Consider the following 19,578-nt stretch of genomic DNA (forward strand, 5'->3'; position numbering starts at 1 on the left):
TCATGCATGCTCTTCCATTGTTCAAAACACTCACTGATGTTCTGGTCTATCCTGTTCGATATTACCTCCTGCTGTTCCTTAAATTCTTCACTTCATCTCCTAAGCAAGATGTTTGTGCACATGCCTGCTACGCTAAGATATCGTCCTGACATTTTCCACCAATGGGAACTGCAGGGGGTTGAATTGTGGTCCCTAAAAAGATACATTGAAGTCCTGATATTCCCTGGTACCTGTGAATGTGACCCTATTTGGAAATGGGGTTTTTGCCAATGTAATCAAGTTAAGATAATTACAGAATTACAGGGGTCTCTACATCCAATGACTGGTGTCTTTATAAAAGAAAGGAGAGGAGGTTAGGGTACACACACAAGGGAAGAGGGCCACGTGAGGCTAGAGACAGATTGGAGGGATGTGGCACAAGCAAAGGAACAAGCAGTATTGCTGGGAGCCACCTGCACCTAGGAAGATGAAAGGAAGGACTCCTAGAACCTTGAGAGAGTACAGCCCTGCTGACACCTCAGTTTCCAACTTCTAGCATCCAGAACTGGGAGAGAATAAATGGTTTTAAGCCACCCAGTCGGTGGTCCTTTGCTAGGAGAGCCCTTGGATGCTAAGACAGGAATCCATCTCTTTCCCCCTCCCTTCTCCCTCCCTCCTTTCCACCCTTGCCTTCTCTCTCATTCTCTGCCAGATCATGAAAGCCTTGGATGCCTGCCTAAGAAATTTCAATTTTATGCTGAAGGCCATGGGGATCCAATGAAGGTTTTGGTTTGGGAGCCAGAGACTGACTTGTGCAGAACATTCTTTTAGGTTCATTAATTTGGCAGCGCTCTATGTAGGGGTGACTTGTGGAAGACAAACCACGGGACTGGTGCAGTCACCCGAATGAGAGGTGATGATGGCGAGAACCAAGCCCATGACTGCGCCACAGATGTGGGACCTTGTAAAGATAACCAGGGAAGACTTCGCAGCCAATGGGATGTGAGGATCGAGGCATGCAAAAGGCTAGAAGTCATTCTGGGGACTGGAACGATGATGGTACCATGCCACACCTAGCTGGATGAGAAGACTAGGTCTTGAGGTGGGAGGGGCATGATTGCCTTGGTGTTCCTGATGGATAAAAGCTTCCGTTGGTTCTTTGCTGAGTGGTCCTTCCCTCTGCTTTTCACTTTCCCCAGCCTCTACCTTTACAGGCCCAGCTTAATCCCCACCCCTTCTAAGAAGAGTTTATTCAGTGGTTATTCAAAATAGTCTCAGCCTTAACTCATTTGGAAGCATAGCTTTTTATAGAGTTGGAAGGTGCCTGTTGGGATCTTTTGGACTGTCCTGTAAACCCCCCCCAAATTGGCCGTCCACCCTCTGCTTGAGTATGTCTGGTGGCAGAGCATGCAGATTTGAAGAGGAGCCCAATTCACTCTTGAGTGGCTCTATCAAAAATTCCTACACCTATTGAAGAGCTCCATGAAAAACCAAATTTGCCCCCTTGTAAAGGCTACCCGTTGATATAGGTGCTGCCTCCTAAAGCTTCACACTTCAAGTCTAACTCCTTTTGTACCTAACAACCCTCCACGTACTTGAAGACGGCACTCATGTCCTGAAGACTTCTGTTTCTCAGAATATGCTGCTCTGGTTACTATTGTTGAGTAACAAATCACCCCAAAACTTAACAGCTTAAAACAGCAATCGTATTATCACTAGTGTTTCTGTGGAGCAATAATTTGAGAAAGTCTCATCTGGGTAGTTCTGGCTGTTTCTCTCAGGAAGTTGCAATCAGAAGGTAGTTGGAGCTAAACAATAGGGGGCCAGAGCATCAGAGAGCTGGTCAAGCATTTCTCTCTGTCCAGAGCCGCAAGGTTTCTACATGTGGTCTTTGTGCATGGGTAGGTTTGAGTTCCTCACAGCATGGTGGCTCTGTTCCAAAAGTGAGCTCCTCAAGAGCACCAGGAGGAAGCTGAGTCACCTTTACTGTCCCACCCTCAGCAGTACCATGAGTCATTTCTGTCATAGTCACAAGTCCTTCCAGATTCATGGGAGGACCACAGACTCCCTTTTCTCAATGGGAGAAATGTCATAGTTACTTTGTAAGAAGAGCATGTGGGTGGGAGATATTGTTGCAGCCTGTTTCGGAAAATACACTCTGCCACATGTGTATTCCTTCAACCTTCCTGGTCACCCTCCTCCAAAAGCATTTTATATTGAAGGAAGGCTTAGGAGTCAGATGGGCTGTTTGAATCCTCCCCCTCTTACTGTGATAGTTAGGTTCATGTATCAACTTTGCCAGGTTGGAGCATCCAGTTGTTTGGTCTCACAAGCAGTGGCCTGATCTTTACTGTGAGGACATTTCATGAACTTCACTCATCAGTAAATTGATTGCATCCATGGCTGATTACATCTACAATCAACAGATGAGTTTGCCTTCAACAATGAGAGGCATCTCATCCAATCAGCTGAAGGCTTTAAAAGGAGAACTGATGATTTCGGCAGTCAGAAGAGAGAATTTCCATCTCATTCAGCCCGCCAGCTTCTCCTAGGGAATTCATCGAAAACCTTCGTTAGGGTTCCTAGTTTGCAGCCTACCCTACTGAATTTGGACTTGGGCATTCCCAGAGTCATGTGAGACAATTTTTATAAAAATCTCATAATACTTCTCATAATATTCATAATATCTCCTGTCAGTTCTGTTTCCCTGGAGAACCACACTCAATGTGTAGCTTGGGGGAAATTGCTTAACTTCCTGATCTTCAACTGGTTCGTCAATAAATGGGGATTCTGAACTCCCACTGCACAGGACATAGTATATGCTAGATACACAATGATCCACTTCTGAGAACTGCTGTTCCCTCCCCCTCTCACCCCAACTCTTGGCTCTGAGACTGTGGCAGCTGTATTTACACTTTATGACCCTGTACAGGTCATTGAACCAGGAGGGCTACTCTTACCGCAAGCTGAGTCTTACCAGATTCTCTCCCCTAGAAGCCTGGGCTTGGGACTCAGAGGGTGGTGACTGAAGGTGTGGAATGAGATTGGTTTGAATCCTGAGCCTTCCCTTTCTGAGCAAGAAAATCTGTATTAACTCATCGAGGCTCCAGTTTCCTTATTTGTAAAATAGGAAAATGATGACTAATGGTGGTAAAAGTACCTACTCCATAGGGTTGCTGTGAGGATAAAGTGAGTTAATACCTGTGAAATTCTCATCGTAGCTTTGTGAATGGGGGTCATTCTGAAATTACCCTGAGGGCTGTGGCATGGTCGTTATTTGTCACAGTCACAGGGAGAATGAGAAAGCTGTTCTGAAGAAGAAGAATCATGAAGCCGTGGTGCAGAGACAGACTGGGAAGAGAGACCTGTTCCAGTTTCTGAAAACCCTCCAGCTTCTGCTTCTAGACTCTCCTGAGGCTGAGCTGTATTTCTGCTCCTAGTTTCTACCTTGGGGATAGAATTAACATGGGAAAGCAGCCAATGTGACTAAGAAGACAATAAGTGACTCAATGACCAGTAGTAGTTGTTACATTTTTTCAGCGTGGGGAGTATCAATAAATGACACAAAATAGAACTGGCATTAGTCCCTCTCAGAGGGGGGTATTTAGAATTGCATTCATAGATGACAAGTGTGATAGAAAATTAAAGGCAACATAGTGCTGGAAGTGAGAGCACGGACGTTGGAGTCACCCAGCTCGGATTCAAACTCCAGCTCTACCACTTGCAGGCTGAGCGAACTTATTCAAGTCATGCATCCTGTCTCTGACTCCATTTTCCTGATCTTTAAAATGGCAATGATGATAATAGCCCTTGTCTTGCTGTGTTGGACACTCTTTGATTAAGTACCATCATCGTCATCACCGCCACTCTCACTGTTATTTATTGATCCAGGACTCTCTTGGTCTAAGTTACTTAACATTATCCAGTAGATGCCACCCTCCCACAGTCTTTAAGTGCCTGGGGTATTTCCCAGAATGAAATGAAGAGCCGTCCTTAAAATAATCCCCAAGAGGGTAACCTCTTAACCTTCTATTGTCATTAGTTCTGCCTCGAGGTCTTTGAAAGTGCAAGTTACCCACATTTGCCCCTTCCTCCCCCCCACATAAAAGGAAACCTATTATGCTGTTGTAATTGGCTCTTCAGGCCAGTTTGCTAGCAAAAGCACCAGGGCACAGCACCTTCCTAGGACCCTTCCCCAGAAAGAAATTACCAAAGGGCTGGAGGGAAGGTTTGGAGAACCACAACTCAGCCATTTGGTGAGCAGAAATCCAAGTAGGTGTCTATTTTAGAAGGAGTCATGGACTCTAGACCAGTGATTTTTAATGGGATGGACTTTTCAAGAAGAATCTGGCACATTCTAATTCACTCATGCTTGGCATTTTTCTTATCCTTGCCTATTTACTTGAAGTGATCAGCAATAAAGGCAAGTACTTTTCTCCCGGGGGGGGGGGGGGGGGGGAGCGGTGCAGCAAGGAGAGTTCTGGGAGATGGACAGAGTCCCACTCTGAGGAAAAATAAGCTCAGGGCTCAGCAAGGCAGCTGGTGGAGGTCGTGGGCCTGCTGCATGACGTAAAGGCCTGTTGGAGAACTGGCTTAGCCCGAGAAGAGGCCCTGGCATGGAGGTGAGCTAGAGGAAGTCTGGTGGGCCTGGCCAAGACGTTCTTTTCAACCATCTCTATAATCCCCAAAGACCACCATAACCAACTGGTGCAGCTGTGTGCACTAGCCATAAGATGTGCCCCTGTGTGCACTCACGCACAAAGCCAGTTATCAAGAAGAGCTTATGAATAAGACTTTACTTTGGAACCTGGAAATGCCATGGGGTCTCAAGAACTAGCAAGACAACTGAATGCAAAGATCCCAGGGACTCTGGAATGGTCTGATTTGTGTGAGACTAAGTTCCAAGGCTGTTTCAGCCAGAAATAAGCAGTCCAGCTGATCTAGACATTGCAAATGGCTTACATTTGCAGAGGATCCAATAGCAATCATGAAGCAGGTGAGTACTTAAATAACAGCCTTTCCATAAACCTGCGTTAACAACTGTATCAGTCAGCTTGGACAGTTATGCCGTGGTGACCAGCAACCTTCAACTCTCAGTGGCTTACGAAAGCAAAGTCTGGTGCCTCAGTCACATGACTTGTCCAACAAAGGTTGCTGGTCATGCTGTTCCGATCTTTTCCGTACTGGGTCCCAGGCTGATGGAGCAGCCGCTAGCCAGAAAATGCCAATTTTACAGAAGAGACAAAGGAGATGGTGGCAGATCCCACAATGGCTCTCCGCATATCTGCTCCACAGGCACGTGTCACTCCTGATCAACTTTCATTGGACGAAGCAAGTCACAGGGTCATTTTTACCGACAACGAAGAAGGAAGGCTCCTCCCCCAAGGCTCCCAGCAATGTACCACAAGAACATTTGTGCACTGCAGTAGCTTGGAAGAGTGAACACTTTTTAAACCTCGACTAGTACCAAACACTGTTCTGTGGCCACAATCGCCCAACAAGACACACACCATTATTGTCATCCCTCATTACACTGGTGGGCAAAACATAAAGTCATTTCAGTAACTTGCCTGAGGTCTCACCCCTGGTGAGTGCTGGTTTTGAATGCAAACCCAAGCCCTGCCTTCTACACTGTAACTTCTTCAGCTGTATCTTCTAAAATAAAGCTAACAATATACAGATTTGTATTAGTCAGCCAAAGGGGTGATGATGCAAAATACCAGAAATGGGTTGGTTTTACTTGGGGTAGGAGCTTACAGATACCAGGCCATAAAGCATAAGTTACTTCCCTCACCAAAGTCTATTTGGAGCAAGATGGCTGTCGACGTCTGCAAGGGTTCAGGCTTCCTGGGTTCCTACGTTCCTGGGGCTTGCTTTTCTCTGGGTTTAAGGTTCCTCTCTTCCTGGGGCTGGCTTCTCTTTCCTCTGGGAGCTTACTTCCTGGGGCTCCAGCTTAAGTCTTCAGCATCACGCTCTAACTTCAAAATTCTAACATTAAAAGCCCTCAACTCTGTCCTTTGCCATGCCTTTTATCTGTGAGTCCCCACCCCTTGGTGGGTGGGGACTCAATGCCCTAATCATAACTCAGTCATGCCCAGGTACAGATCAGATTACAAGCATAATCCAATATTTCTTTTTAGAATTCATCAATAATATTAAACTGCTGCAAGATTAGAACATGAATATGAGAGGCTTTCCTAAGGGTGGCAATGGGAGTTGTCCTGACTCATCTACACTTTTCTGGCACAAAAACTATGATAAGCAATATAATAATACTATGTTTGAATTAGGCTTTATGGTTTAATACAATATGTATCCTCCATAAAAGAGTTACAGAAAAGCAATAAGAGTTACCAAATACTATGGGGAATAGAAGACAATGTAATCCTTTGGGCAGCAGTGGTCTAGGATGTAGGAAGAAGCATTTAAACTTAGGGGAAGTGGATGTGGCTCAAGCAAGTGGGCTCCCATCTACCATACAGGAGGTCCAACATTCAAAACCCAGGGCCTCCTGGTGAAGGCAAGTTGGCCCATGCGGTGAGCTGGCCCATGCAGAGTGCTGGCCTGTGCAGAGTGCTGCCCCATGCAGGATGCCTGCCCGCACAGGAATGCTGCCCTGCTCAGGAGTGCTCACCCCTATGGAGAGCTGATGCAGCAAGATGACACAGCAGGGAAACGGACTTTGGCCCAGTGGTTAGGGCGTCCGTCTGCCATATGGGAGGTCCGCGGTTCAAACCCTGGGCCTCCTTGACCCGTGTGGAGCTGGCCATGCGCAGCGCTGATGCGCGCAAGGAGTGCCGTGCCACGCAAGGGTGTCCCCCACGTGGGGGAGCCCCACACGCAAGGAGTGCGCCCGTGAGGAAAGCCGCCCAGCGTGAAAAGAAAGTGCAGCCTGCCCAGGAATGGCGCCGCCCACACTTCCTGTGCCACTGACGACAACAGAAGCGGACAAAGAAACAAGACGCAGCAAATAGACACAGAGAACAGACAACCAGGGGAGGGGGGGAAATTAAAATAAAATAAATAAAATCTTTAAAAAAAAAAAAAGATGACACAACAAAAAGAGACACAGAGGAGAGATAATAAGAGACGCAGCAGACTAGGGAGCTGAGGTGGCATGAGAATGATCACCTCTCTCCTACTCCAGAAGTTCCCAGAATCAATTCCTGGAGCCACCTAATGAGAAGACAAGCAGACACAGAAGAACACACAGCAAATGGACACAGAGAGCAGACAATGGAGGGAGGGGGGGGGAAATAAATCTTTTTTTAAAAAGTATAATACTATTTTTTAAAAAAAGTAAACTTTGGGGTCAGACAGACTAAGGTTTATTTTCTCCTCTGTAACATACTTGCTGTGTTTACTCTGGACAGTCAAGCTTCAAGTCCCTAGTACATAAACTGGTACACTAAAGCCCATCCACAGTGTTGTCATGAAATGACATAATGTACATAGAATACTGGTTTAGTGACTGGCACATGCATAACAGATATTCAGTAAAGTCTGTTATTGTTACTATAATTGTTATTATTGATGAAAAGAGCATTTCAACAGGTATACTTACAGGAGAGCATTCTTTGTGGAGGGATTAGAGGGAAAACAGCTTGTAGGCAGGAAAGCAACAAACTGCTGTGCTTGCAGAAGCTAATCAGACGTTGTACTTGGAAGAGTTGTCCATGGAAGAAAGCAGACACCGAAAATGATCTGGGCAGAAGAAGATGTGGCTCAAGTGAGCTCCCGCCTACCACACAGGAGGTCCTGGGTTCAGTTCCTAGTACTTCCTAAGGAGGATGAGCAGGACAGTGAGCTGGTGCAAGGGGTTGGTGTGGCGAGGGGATGCAACAGGATGATGCAGTGAGATGACACAACCAAGAGACACAGCAAGGAGGCACAATGAGAGATGCAACAAACAGAGAGCAGAGGGAGCTCCAGCAATTAGGCGCCTCCCTCCCACATGGGAGGTCCCAGGTTCGGGTCATGGTACCTCCTAAAAAAAAAAGAGCCGCACACAACAAACAGATGAAGCAAATGCAAACAACGAGGGGGTGAGGAAAAATAAATAAAATTTAAAAAGAAAGAAAATGATCTGGGAAATGGACTCAACTAAGCAAGAGGTAAGAAGTGGGAGAAGAGCAGGGACAATAGTGAGGATGAGCATGGTCGAGATCTAGCCCTGGATGGAAGTCTCTGTGTACACTGCAGCAACCTTACCAGCAGGCTCACCATCCTTTGAGCCTGCTTGAAGGGACTCCTAAGTCCTTCCCTCAGACAGGCGTTCAGGAAGTCTGGGCTGCAGTGATTCTGCAAAAGCCCGTGCCTGGGGGAAGCGGCTGTGGCTTAGTCAGCTGGGCTCCCGTCTACCACATGGGAAGCCCTGGGTTCGCGTCCCGGGGCCTCCTTGTGAAGGCAAGCTCACCCGCACGCTGCGGAGCGCTGCCAGCCCGCAAGTGCCATGGAGAGTCAACTCAGCAAGGTGACACACCAAAAAAGGGAGACAAGCAAAAAACACATACGAGCGCACAGCGAATCGACACAGTAGACAGCGAGCAAGCCGCAAGGGGGGAGGGGAAATAAAAATAAATAAATGCAGACACAGAAGAACGCACAGCGAATGATCACAGAGAGCAGACAGCAAGCAAAAAGCCACAAGAGGGAGAGAGATAAAAAACAAAAAAACCCATGCCTGCACTGGCATTTAGGAAGAGCTCGACTGCCACCCAGTTACACTGACTGCAGCCCACTAGATAAGGGAGAGGGACTGTCCCTGGCCATTGTATAACCTTAGTTCTTGAGCATGGACTCATGGGCTGGTTTAGAATTAGGAAAAAAGAAAAAAGAAAGGCTATAAATAAATGTAGCCTAACCACAAAGAGAGATCAGTTCCCACAAGTTGATAAATGAAAGGGGGAGGGGAGCTTGTCCACTTTCTCTCTATGATCTGTAGACAGGGAAAGCTCACCCTCACTTCAGACCAGCTGGCTGTAGATGCAGGGCACCCACAACCACCCTCCAGCTCAGGAATTCACTGGAACGATTCGCAGAACTCAGGAAAGAGCTGTACTCGCGATGACAGGTTTTATTATAGAAATACCATATACATTAGGACCAGAGAATGAAGAGATGCACAAGGTGAAGGCTGGGCAGTTTCCAAACCTTCCATGTCCTCAGAAAGTGTCACCCTCCTGGCACCAGGTGCACCAACCAGGGAAGCCAGCCAAGCCACGGTGTCCAGAGTTTTTACTGGGGCTTCGTTACAAGATTGATCGAATCAGTGCCCACAAGGGTGAACTCCATCTCCAGCCTCCCCCCGGCCCCCCAGAGCTTGGGCTGATACTGCAGGGCTCATCCAACCCTCTGGTCGCAGAGTTTGCGTTTCTGGTGTGGCCAGCCCCCACCCTAAATCATCTCTTTGGGTGCCGACCTTAACATAAAGTTTCAGGTGTGATCCTGGCAGGTCAGTGCCCACCCTGAATAACAAAAATTACTCCTAAGACTCCAAAGTTTCGGGATTACTCCCCAGGAGCCAGAACAAAGGGCTCTAGGCGAGGTTGCTTTCCTTTCTAACACAAAGGCCAAAACAAAGCCTGTGCCTTTGCCGAGAGGCTTACCCGGATGTGAAGACTTCGGGTGAGCGCTCAGCCACCTGCTTCTCGAGTGCAGAGGAAACAGTGCGCTTTAGCTCGGACTATAGAGATCACTGAGAGGACGTTGAAACCCTCCCAGGCCCCATCAATTACTGCACCCATTCATTTACCAAATATCTACTGAGCTCACGAGCTACTGTGGGAGAGGCTGGGGACTCAGAAACAGACGTCACCTCTGCCTGCAAGAGGCTCCAGGGCAACGAGGAACAGCTAGATGCACCCCAAAGTGGGTCCAGGGTGGCAGGCAGCAGCGACTTCTACCCTAAGGGAGACTTCACATGGGAGGGGACATTTGAGCTGGGTCCTCGAGGCCCAGGGGTAGCTTTCCAGGCAGGGATCCTGGGATTGCAAAAAGCATACTCCAAGCGCTGAAGCACAAGGAGAAGTGTGTTGGAGGAACGCAGCTTTGGGGGGAAGCACCGCAGGTGGGCTGAAAGCGACACCTTCTTGTCTCGTTTCAGCCTATGGTTTTCCATCTCTGCCTTTTTCGGCGTGTTTCATGCCTTCTCTCTCTCCAGACGAGCTTTGTCTTCTTTGCTGTACACATAAAGAACAATGGCCGCCTTAGACCCCTTCGTCCATGGCCCTCTTGTTCCAATTGCCAATAACAACCCACCAGGCAGAGCGGAGAGGGGTAATCTTGGCTTTTGGGTAATTTCCGGCTCAGTTAAGGCCAGAATGTAGGATGGTGGGGATGGGAGGGTTGGGGGAGGGGCTTCCGGGGGAGGGGAAACTGAGGAACTAGAAGTGTTGACAGACTCAAGGAGGCTAAGTCATTTGGGCCCAAGAGTGAGAGACAGGGGAGCGGGGTGGGCAGCAGAGGTGGGGACGGGGAGGCTGGGGGTGGTGCCTGGGCAGTCATGAGGTGGGGGAAGGGCAGGGGGTCCAGGCACTGAGGAGGAAGGGCGCTCATTGATAGAATCTGGAATTTTCGGTTCCTGTGGGTGGCGGGGCTTGGTAGTTAACTTCCCCAGGCCCTCAGCAGTTTCTCTACTGCTGAAATCCAGCCAGAAAGGGTATTTAGTTTGGCGGAAAAATAGACACTGATGATTATCTCTAGCTCCCTTCAACCATGAAATCATTCGGTCTGATTCCTGCCCCTTTGATCCTGCCTGCTGTTTTCCCTTTAGATGTGTGCCACAGATAACCAGCCACAGGATGGGGGTGGCCTGAGCAAGAAGGCCCTTTCAGACAGCTGTGCAGGGGATAAAAACTGGGCTGTTTGGGAAGCGGACTGGGCTCAATGGATAGAGCATCTGCCTGCCATATGGGAGGTCCAGGGTTCAAACCCAGGGCCTCCTGGCCTGTGTGACGAGCTGGCCCACGTGCCATGCTGATGCGCGCAAGGAGTGCCGTGCCATGCCATGCAGGGGTGCCCTGTCCCCCAGATAGGAGAGCCCCACACGCAAGAAGTGTTCCCCGCAAGGAGAGCCACCCTGTGCAAAAAAAGCACAGCCTGCCCAGGAGAGGTGCCGCACACACAGAGAGCTGACACAGCAAGATGATGCAGCAAAAAGAGACACAGATTCCCTGTTCCGCTGACAAGAATGCAAGTGGACACCGAAGAACATACAGTGAATGGACACAGAGAGCAGACAACTGGGGCGGAGAGGAGGAGGGAGAGAGAAATAAGTCAAAAAAAAAATTAATCTTTAAGACTGGGCCGTCGGAGGCTTAATCCATCCTTGCTCCAGGCCTTCTGCACGCTTTAACTGTTGAGTGTTGGTTGGGGGTGGGGGTGGAGGAAGCAGCGTCGATGACATAAAAGGTCTGGAAAACACAGGATGGGGGAGGGGGATCCCTTTGAACTGTCTTGTCACTTATGGGTAATACATAAGGAGTAGGCGGCCCTGGCATCTTAGCTCAATGAAATGGAAGGAGAGGACAAATGGTCCAAGGAAAACCCGGGGCTGGAAAAGCCGGTCTTTGTGCTGGGCTCCTCTTTGCTTCTCCCAGACCAGCTTGGACGCCCCCCCTGCTGCCTTGCCCTGCCGGCCTCGGGAACGCTTGCTCTGTTTCTTGGCTTGTGACGAATGGACGCCATGCCACACGCACATGGTGGAAATACCAGCTAGTACAGAAAGACTTATAAAACATCAGCCCCGTATTGCCTCTTTTCTCCCTCCCATCCCACCCCCAGGACAACCATTTTTAACCGGACGTACCTACTAGCTGAATTCCTTGAGCAAGTCACAGGATTTCCCTGAGCCTCAGATGCTTCATCTAGAAAGTGGCACGACTAGTGGGACTGCTTCACAGGGTTGTTGTGAGGATTAGATGAGATAAGCCACTTGAAGTGACTGGCATGGCGCCTTCATGTGGTAGCATCCAGTAAAATGTCAGATATCAGTATCACAGTGCATCTGTATCGGGTGGGCTGGGAGCAACTCCATGAATTAGAGTATGTAAAGTAACTGACACATCGAAGGAACCCTACAAAAGGTAGTCGTTTTTTTTCTAGACCAAGGAAAGGAAAGCATTTATTAAAAATAAAAATACCTGATAATCTCTGATAACAACCAAAAACACATAAAATTCAAACACGCCAATATACGCTGAACCAAAGCACATTTAAAACAACAACAACAAGAGACCCATTAAGCAATTATTTTAGAACTTTCAAAAGGAGGGGAGTATTTTGGCTCCCTCTTCCTAGACATCTGCCTACAAACACACCATAGCCCACCAATATTCTCTTTTAAATATTCTGTGCAACACGGTACTGCAGAGCGTGCAATTACTTTGATGAACATGTGTCTGAGTAGACATGGTTTCTGTGAACATAACTTAAATCGGTGACTGCATTTCATAAAAGTTTTTGTATGCTAGAGGAGGAGTGATAACCATTTTCCAAAATCTTCAGTTTTAACAAAAGGTACAGAAAAAAAGAGTAAATACAGATGCTTTCACATTATTTTGTATGAGTATCAAGTACTGTATAAAAATTAATGTAAAATCTTTTTCTTCCCCTAGGAACTGGGGCCTGAAACCCAGACCTCATATGTAGGAATCTGGCACTGAACCTCTGAGTCACATCAGCTTCCATGAGTTGGTTTTATCACTGTTTTGCTTATTGTTTTGTTTTTGTTTTTTTTCAGGAGGCACCAGGAACTGAACCCAGGACTTCCCATGTGGGAGGTGGGAGCTCAACTGCTTAAGCCACATCTGCTCCCTGATGTAAAGTCTTTAGTCAAAACTAGTATCTTTAAGTGTTAGAGCCAGGGTTCTCCCTTCACTCTTAAAGCATGGCTGAGAAATATTTTCTGCCATTGTCACTAGTAATGCCTGTCAAAATGAAGAGCACTGAAACAGAATATTCACTGCAGAAGAAAGATAGTACCAAAAATGTTATACTGAGCTTAAGTCTTAAGACACACACACTTTTTATTATCACCATTGTTATTGATGGTAGAAAATTTGCCCTCCTCCCCTGAATATCACTATCCCATGGCATAGTACCTGACACCTAGTACCTTCTCAAGGAATGTCCAATGAATGAATGAATTGAATGAATTGAATGGTTGGGTCTCTGTTTTGTTTTGTTTGTTTTTTAAGATTATTTCTTTCTCCCCACCCCCTCGTTGTTTGCACTCGCTGTGTCTGTTTGTCTTCCTTGTTTCTATAGAAGGCACTGGGAACTGAACCCAGTGGGAGGAAGGCGCCTAATTGCTGGAACCACATCCGTTCCCTGCTTTGTTGTATCTCTCACTATGTTTTTCTTCTTGTGTCTCTTATAGCATCATCTTGTTCCGTCAGCTGGCCGTGCTTGGGTGTGCCAGCTCACTGTCTTGCTCGTCTTCTTTGGGAGGCACCAGGAACCTCTCTTCCCTGCTTTGCTGTGTTTCTCATTATGTTTTTCCTGTTGTGTCTCTTGTTGTATCATCTTGTTGTGTCAGCTTGCCACATCTGCCCGTCGTGCCAGCTCCCTGTCTTCTTTAGGAGGCACCAGAACTGATCCATGGACTCCCCATGTGGTAGGTGGGAGCTCAATTGCTTGAGTCACATCTGCTTCCCAGGTCTCTGTTGTTGTTTCCAAAATAGTCAGCATGGAAGTATGTGCACTGATTATTGTGAGGTTTTCCTTTTTTTTTTCCCTTCCAGAGACTGTCACATATCCTTGTCATATTGTCAATATGGGAAGACTTCGTTCATCACATAGTCCTGGGATTTTTTAGCTGGAAGGGGTTTTAGGGACATTTAATCCAAGCACTTTACCTTAGACAGCTAAAGTAGAACCTGAGTCATAGGGTGATATGATAAGGTTACAGCGAGAGGTCACGCAGCTGCTCAGAAATGGCCAGAAGAGGGGCTTGATTTTTATAAACGGCTTAAAGTCCTGGGGAGTTAAGTCTGGAGGTAAGATGGGTGTAGTTCACAGTTGAGAAATTTCAGTCGGTTTATTCACAAGGTATGAGTGTAAATAAACTCTCAAGGCAGTGAAGTCAGACCAAAAGAAGCGTCCCCACAGGCTTGTGAAGTCAGCGGGAGTGGAGGGACCGCCTCCCAAACGGCTGCGGCTTTGGAGGGGAGTTTCCAAAGGGAATTTGCCTCCCTCCCCGCCCCAGGCTCTCACCCCCCGGGCCACAGGCTGCCATTAAAATTCCCTTCCACGACCTGAGCAGTGGCATCTGACCCCAGCTTTGGATGTTAGGCTTCAGGCTCCAGCCTGGCCCTTTGCCACCCCCTGTAACTCGCCTCATTGCAGAATCGCTCCACCCAGCTTCCTGGGAAGCAGAGAGCACAGAAAATGATCCAAGTCTCTCTTTTCTCAGTGTTCCCAAGGTTGGTACTTTTTTTTTTTTTTTACACTTAAAAGGTTGGTACTTTATTTCGTACACTTAATATTTGAAATTATAAACAATTAAAAACTAAAAAGAAAAACACAGTTGAAGAAAAACAAACATTTCTCAATTAAATGTACTGGATGCATACAATTTTTTTTTTTGAATCATACAATACGTTACACAGAATATTTGGTTCATAATAATGCCATCATTCGGTATTTGTCCTTTTGTGCCTGGTTTGCTTCGCTCAACATAATGTCCTCCAGGTTCATCCATGCTGTCATAGCCTTCACGACTTCATTTCTTCTTACAGCTGTATAATATTCCATCGAGTGAATAGACCACGGTTGGTTTATCCATTCATCGGTGGATGGACACCTGGGTTGTTTCCAGCTCTGGGCAATTGTGAACAAAGCCGCTGTGAACATCGGTGTGCAGGTGTCTGTTCTTGTCACTGCTTTCAGTTCCAAGGTTGGTACGTAACTAGCATCACTCCAGATAAAAAGGAGAGAAGTTAATTCCTTGGAGGATTGGGGCTTTTTAAACTATTTATCTAGATGCATAGGAGAGAAGGTAATTTGTCAGATGCAATGGATGCCTGGGGCATTAGGACTTAATTCTCTTGCAGAACTGGGTTGAAAAGGGCTCCAGGGGAACTGTCTCTAAGTCACCGTTTACTCCGTGCCACCCTGGCTACCAGTTGTTCTGCGCACTCCCACTCAGGAGGGCGCGCAGGCAGAGCAAGGCTCTTGCCAGCGAACAAGTCCTTGTCTTTTAAAAAACCATTTCCATGCTCTAATAATGACTGAAGAGATGAATGCACAACTATGTGATTATAGAAAATACCATTGATTGGACACTTTGGACAAACTGTATGCTTTATTAATATGTATCAATAAAATTGATTTGTTAAAAAAAATAGTAGTCATTTTACTATCAATACAACTACTGAAAATTCCCTGTGGGGGGAATGACAGATTAATCTTATTTGGAGTCAGTTAAAGGCAGCTGTAAATTATTTCCCTTTTTTGGGGGTGGGGGGTGGGGAAGTAAAAGCCCCTTTTTGCCTCTGATTCACAACACAAATCCACTCCTTTTAATTATTATTCCTTAATCTCCTAGGGCCTCATTAAACACTTCTACTGATAAGTGCCTGCACCGATTGTGGTTGTCTCCTACAAAGGAAAATAACCTGCAGATTCTCCGGGGAAAGCACCTTCATGTGAGCTTGGAGGAATTCCGGCTTCTCCGTGAAGTGCTTTGCGGCTGGATGATTGATGTCCTGCTCTCTGGCTTTCCAGGTAGGGCGGCAGGTATGGCTTTGCAATTTTCAAATGCCTTTCCTAAAGATCTTGCCGAGATTCCATGATGAGGGGAAGAAATATGGCTTTAGAAATGCCGGCTCCCTTTCAAACGAGGAAACCCCACATTTTCGTGGTGAGAATAATGCTCTGTAGTGGCAGTGGACACATGTGTTTCTAAAAATAGATGGCAGGGCAGCATGTGTGAGGCTATTGAGAAAGCGCCTTGCTGGCCCTGTGAACGCTTTCTCCAAAAGAGGTCAACTGAGTTCAAATATCTATTGACCTTAAAAAGGCTTTAACTATATACAATATTTATTGCCTCCACAGTCTATGAAATCATTAGTATAAAAGGTCAAAGTAGCTTCATGTATTTGAAGAAGAGAAAGAGGAATAACAATAATTTTTCCTGCTAGAGCTTTTGCTACAAAGCTTAATCAAGTGCAGTGCATGGGCCACTGCATCAGACAAACCAACGGCAAGCAAATATTTTGGGGCCAAAGAAATTTGCATATGGATTGGCCATTAGGTGGTAATTAAGGAATTAGTGTTAATTATGTGAAGTACAATAATAGTATTTTGGTTGTGTAATTAAATGTCGCTTTTTAAAAAAGATGCAGACTGAAGTAGTTAAGGACAAAATATGACATTTGGGATTTGCTTTAAATACCTCAGCAAAGAAGTATAAAAGATGATGCAAAAGTGGCAAAATGACAATTAATATATGCGATAGACATGTCAGGGTTCATTTTAGCAGTCTCTTGAATTACAAATACATAAAATCTATTCTTATTAAAGTATTTTAAAAATAAAAGTCATGGGAAATGGATGTGGTTCAACCAATTGGGCTCCTGTCTACCATATAGGAGGTCCAGGGTTTGATCACCAGGGCCTCCTGGTGAGGGCAGGCTGGCCACGCGGTGAGCTGCACCACGGGGAGTGCCGGCCCACTCGGGAATGCGGCCCTTTGCTGGAGTGCGGCCCTGCATGAGAATGTTGCCCAGTGCAGGAAAGCTGCCCCACTCAGGAGTGCTGGCTGATGTGGAGAGCTGGCACAGCAAGGTGACACAACAAGAGACACAGGGGAGAGAAGGAAAGAAAACATAGCAGAACAGGGAGCTGAGGTGGCACCAGAGAGTAATTGCCTCTCTCCCACTCCAGGAGGTCCCAGCCACCTAATGAGAAGACAAAGCAGACACAGAAGAACACACAGCGAGTGGACACAGAGAGCAGACAACGGGGGGAATGGGGGTCGGGGGTGAGAAAGAAATAAAAATAAATAAAAATTTTTTTAAAAATTATAAGTCATTAGGGAAGTGGATGTGGCTCAAGTGATTGGGCTCCTGCCTACCAGATGGGAGGTCCCTGTTTCCATTCCCAGTGCCTCCTAACGAAGACAGCAAGCAGGCACAACAAGCTGATACAACAAGGTGAAGCAACAAGAGACACAAGAAGAAAAAAGCAGGGAATGGAGGTGGCTAACACAATTAGGTGCCTACCTCCCACGTTGGAGGTCCAGGGTTCATTTCTGATGCCTCCTAGAAAAACAAGGAAGACAAAGTGACATAGCAAGTGCAAACAACAAGGGGGTAGGGAGAAATGAATAAATAAAATTTAAAAAGTCATTACAAATAAAAATTTTAAATGAGAGACCCTAAATTACCAACAGGTAATTTCTCACAAAAGAAATCAGGTGCTTTTTACAAATAAAAATAACAGCCAATGAACTTTAAATTGGTCCTTTGCAAATCCACTGCAAAGCAAATTAAGCTTTTGGATGGACTTTGGTCAATAATTCATGATCAGACACAAAGATGGAATTGGACATATGATTGCAAAGCAAATTAAGCTTTTGGATGGACTTTGGTCAATAATTCATGATCAGACACAAAGATGGAATTGGACATATGAGCATAACCATGATAAAGAAATGAGAAGGTTAGAATACTATAAAAACAGGATTCATTTACATCAATCCCAAAATGCACTTTAGATTAAAAACAAAATTAATAAAGAAGTAGAGCAGGTATAGCTTACTGGTTGAGCACTTGCTTTGCATGTACGAGGTCCCCGGTTCAATCCCTGGTACCTCCTAAAAAACAAAGTTAGACTTTGTATTTTGGTATCGCTTTGATAATTTGTAATAAAAATGGTAATTTGTTCAAATGAATGATAATCCTAATATTTTTACTGTTGGTTGATTTTTAAAACGATATAAATTTGGGAGTCGCTCTTGGTTGCTGAAGTCGAGTTGGGCCCCCGGATGTTCCGTTGAATTATATAGAAAATACTTTATCAGAAGAAGATGGCCACTGCACAGCTGCAGAGAACTTCCACGAGTGCTTTGGTGTTTCCCAGTAAGATATCAACTGAGCAGCAGTCTTTAGTGTTAGTAAAGCGGCTCCTAGCAGTTTCAGTATCCTGCATCACATATTTGAGAGGAATATTTCCAGAATGTGCTTATGGAACAAGATATCTAGATGATCTTTGTGTCAAAATTCTAAGAGAAGATAAAAACTGTCCAGGATCTACACAGTTGGTGAAATGGATGTTAGGATGCTATGATGCTTTACAGAAAAAATATCTAAGGATGGTTGTTCTAGCTGTATACACCAATCCAGAAGACCCTCAGACAATTTCAGAATGTTACCAATTTAAATTCAAGTACACCAGTAGTGGACCAGTAATGGACTTTATAAGTAAAAACCAAAGCAATGAACCTAGCATGTCATCTGCTGACACTAAGAAAGCAAGTATTCTCCTCATTCGCAAGATTTATATTCTAATGCAAAATCTGGGACTTTTACCTAATGATGTTTGTTTGACCATGAAACTTTTTTACTATGATGAAGTTACACCCCCAGATTACCAGCCTCCTGGTTTTAAGGATGGTGATTGTGAAGGAGTGATATTTGAAGGAGAACCTATGTACTTAAATGTGGGAGAAGTTCCAACACCTTTTCACACCTTCAAAGTAAAAGTGACCACTGAGAAAGAAAGAATGGAAAACATTGATTCAGCTATACTATCACCAAAACAAATAAAAACACCACTTCAAAAAATCCTGGTGGACAAAGATGATCTAGAAGATGAACAAGAGCATTATATAAGTGATGATTTTGATACTGAATTTAAAATGGAATACAAAAAAAAGCCCCTGGATCTTCTGAACTTGGAGAACCAAGTTTAGTTTGTGAGGAAGATGAAATTATGAGGTCTAAAGAAAGTCCAGATCTTTCCATTTCTCATTCTCAGGTTGAGCAGTTAGTCAGTAAAACATCTGAACTTGATGTATCTGAAAGCAAAACAAGAAGTGGAAAAATCTTTCAGAATAAGATGGTTAATGGAATTCAACCAGTAAAATCTTCTAAAGAAAATCGGAAGAGAAGTCAACCTGAATCAGGGAAAAAAGTTCTCCATCACTTTGATTCTTCTAGTCAAGAGTCAGTGTCAAAAAGGAGAAAGTTTAGTGAACCAAAGGAACATATATAAAATTATTTTCTCTTCTGCATGTTTACAAAGTTCTCAACATTTAAACAAAAGGGCACTATATTACCATTTTAAGGTGTTTTTCCCCTAGCTCTGAAGATTTGTAATAGTCGCCAGCAATTCATACTGTAGTTCTTAAATGAGACAAGTCCAAGAATATTTTTGAATAAAACCAAATTATCAATGTCATAGTTGCATCTATTCATCATCTATTTAGTATTAATCTGTCTTCCATTTTGGTAGACACTTCCTTTAAACATATACTGTATTAACTTTTAAGGCCCTTTTAAGCCATTTTTAAAACAAATAATGTTTATTATGGTATTAAAATTTGGTAGAGATTCACTTTTTACTTATGTTAAAACTATACCATTTAACTGG

At 45.2% G+C, this 19,578-nt stretch overlaps 1 protein-coding gene and 1 long non-coding RNA gene across 2 annotated transcripts; both read left to right on the forward strand.

Annotated features, from left to right (window-relative positions):
* Window positions 1-15,643: 15,643 nt before the first annotated feature.
* Window positions 15,644-17,006, forward strand: LOC131275336 (uncharacterized). The gene is made up of 2 exons (XR_009182769.2): window positions 15,644-15,708; window positions 16,870-17,006. It is a non-coding gene; the product is annotated as an uncharacterized lncRNA (long non-coding RNA).
* A 931-nt stretch (window positions 17,007-17,937) lies between these two features.
* Window positions 17,938-19,371, forward strand: LOC101446609 (HORMA domain-containing protein 1-like). Its single transcript, XM_012522065.4, is given in 2 exon segments — window positions 17,938-18,848; window positions 18,851-19,371. Coding segments are annotated over 2 exon segments (1,185 nt in total). The 5' UTR covers window positions 17,938-18,013; the 3' UTR covers window positions 19,201-19,371.
* Window positions 19,372-19,578: the final 207 nt, after the last annotated feature.

Source organism: Dasypus novemcinctus, chromosome 22 (genome assembly GCF_030445035.2).
Source record: "Dasypus novemcinctus isolate mDasNov1 chromosome 22, mDasNov1.1.hap2, whole genome shotgun sequence".
Lineage (NCBI taxonomy): Eukaryota > Metazoa > Chordata > Mammalia > Cingulata > Dasypodidae > Dasypus > Dasypus novemcinctus.